This window comes from Glandiceps talaboti, chromosome 11 (assembly GCF_964340395.1).
Source record: "Glandiceps talaboti chromosome 11, keGlaTala1.1, whole genome shotgun sequence".
NCBI lineage: Eukaryota > Metazoa > Hemichordata > Enteropneusta > Spengelidae > Glandiceps > Glandiceps talaboti.
In genome coordinates this window covers 8,887,097-8,888,758 of record NC_135559.1, presented here as the reverse complement: position 1 = coordinate 8,888,758, position 1,662 = coordinate 8,887,097, and the positions used below count along the sequence as shown (strand labels likewise).

At 39.9% G+C, this 1,662-nt stretch overlaps 1 protein-coding gene across 1 annotated transcript in view; it reads right to left on the bottom strand.

Annotated features, from left to right (window-relative positions):
- The window catches only part of LOC144441924 (integrator complex subunit 6-A-like), a 27,152-nt gene extending 25,932 nt beyond the window's left edge, over window positions 1–1,220 (bottom strand). Inside the window, exons 1-2 of the mRNA XM_078131189.1 lie at window positions 1,026–1,220; window positions 812–889 (exon numbers count right to left, since the gene is read on the bottom strand). Coding sequence (XP_077987315.1) covers window positions 812–889; window positions 1,026–1,136 — 189 coding nt within the window. The 5' untranslated portion in view covers window positions 1,137–1,220. The remainder of the gene's footprint in view (window positions 1–811; window positions 890–1,025) is intronic.
- Window positions 1,221–1,662: the final 442 nt, after the last annotated feature.

Sequence of the window (1,662 nt, the reverse complement as noted above, 5' to 3'; positions counted from 1 at the left end):
TATGTGGGGGGGGGGGGTTGATATTAATGTATTGATCAGCTATTTGAAATATTTCCTGTCATACATCATGAAACCTTTCAAAACCTTACATTTACAAGATTACCTTTAAGGTATGGAGGAACTCAATATGCCAAATACACAACTTTAACTGCTGGGTCCATTTGTTTGGACTGTATGTGTTTGGAGGTGGGGGGGGGAGGGGGTTAACAATATGATGTTGATAGATATTGGATACATGTTTTTTGTGTATGATGCCGCGATGTACTTTATACATCAATATTGGGACCCCCTTCAGATTCTTGTACCGTGCATCTATAATAGTATAATGTACATACTTGGCCAGTCCAAAAACCAATATATATTTTTTTATAACAACATCTGGTATCCAGACTGCAAATATTAAAATGGCAACAGCAAAATTTTCCAAAAAAAATCATAAATCTTAATCATGTTATAGAAATACAAGAATGTTTGATTTTGCTTCATGGAAGTTTTCATTTTGCTTTTTCAAAATGCTTGCACCTTATGTGTTTACATGGTACTACGCTTCTTGCATTTTACATATTTTATGTAAATTTGTATACGTAGCTATACCCACAACCCTTTGCGGAAGTTAGAGTGTCCAAGATGTCTGTCGTGTGGTAGGAATCCGCCGAGCGCTTTATTATCTAGCGGAATTCGCCTAAAATTCAACTTCAAAACAACTGGAAAAGCCATTTTCTGGTACAACTTTAACCCCATCGACTTGTCGAGGTGGAAAAATGAGAGAAATCTTGATCAAAATAAACGTAAATACACCGGGAAGTTTTACCTTTATTGTGGCGGGTGGGTCGTCGTACGAAGCCAACATGTAGCGGTCCCCTCTGCTTGCCGGATCGCGAGCTCGGAGCTAAAAAATCACAGAAAATCGTTTTAACGAAAGATGGAAAATGGTTGACAGCTGGTAAAACATTCAAACGTATCAAAACAGTGGAAGATTAAGGTCAACAAAAGACACAACGCACTTTATTATGCATGTGACGTACCTTCATAAAGGTCTCTACGGCCCCCTTCGCTACGTCGAGTAATGTAGTCCCAACATAAGTCCGTTGATTCATCGACGCACTGGTATCGACGAGAAAAACTAAGATCGGCATGTTGTAGATAGAATGTTTAACTACCGATCTGTATAATTTTGTGAGGTTATGTGCGGTTTTAGGCCTGATTTCCAGGCCACAAATCCTTTCCCTTCTATTTAGGCAACTGAGCGCAAAGCTGCCGTTCACAGCAGCTAAGAAATCCGCACGCCAATAACTGCTCCATGTCACGTGATGCAATGCAGCCATTTGCACGCTTGGATACAGCGCCATCAACGTAAATTCATGAGTAGTGGATCATTGATCGGTGAAGCGGGATCACACGAGTACTGCAATTGCAATGTACATAGTGTCACTCGCCATCGCTTTCAGTTCTTCAAAAACAGCAACTACGTACGAGCAAATACTGTGCGTAAATACGGCGTAGTATTTCTCTATCCTTTGTTTTGATATAAGAATACAAACAACTTGCAGGTCAACACGAAGGGAGGCTTTGCATCAGCCGATCGACTGATCAGCTGATTGATTGATCACTGATCAACTAATTGAGTGATTAATTAATAATTGTTCGAGCGATTAAGATTGT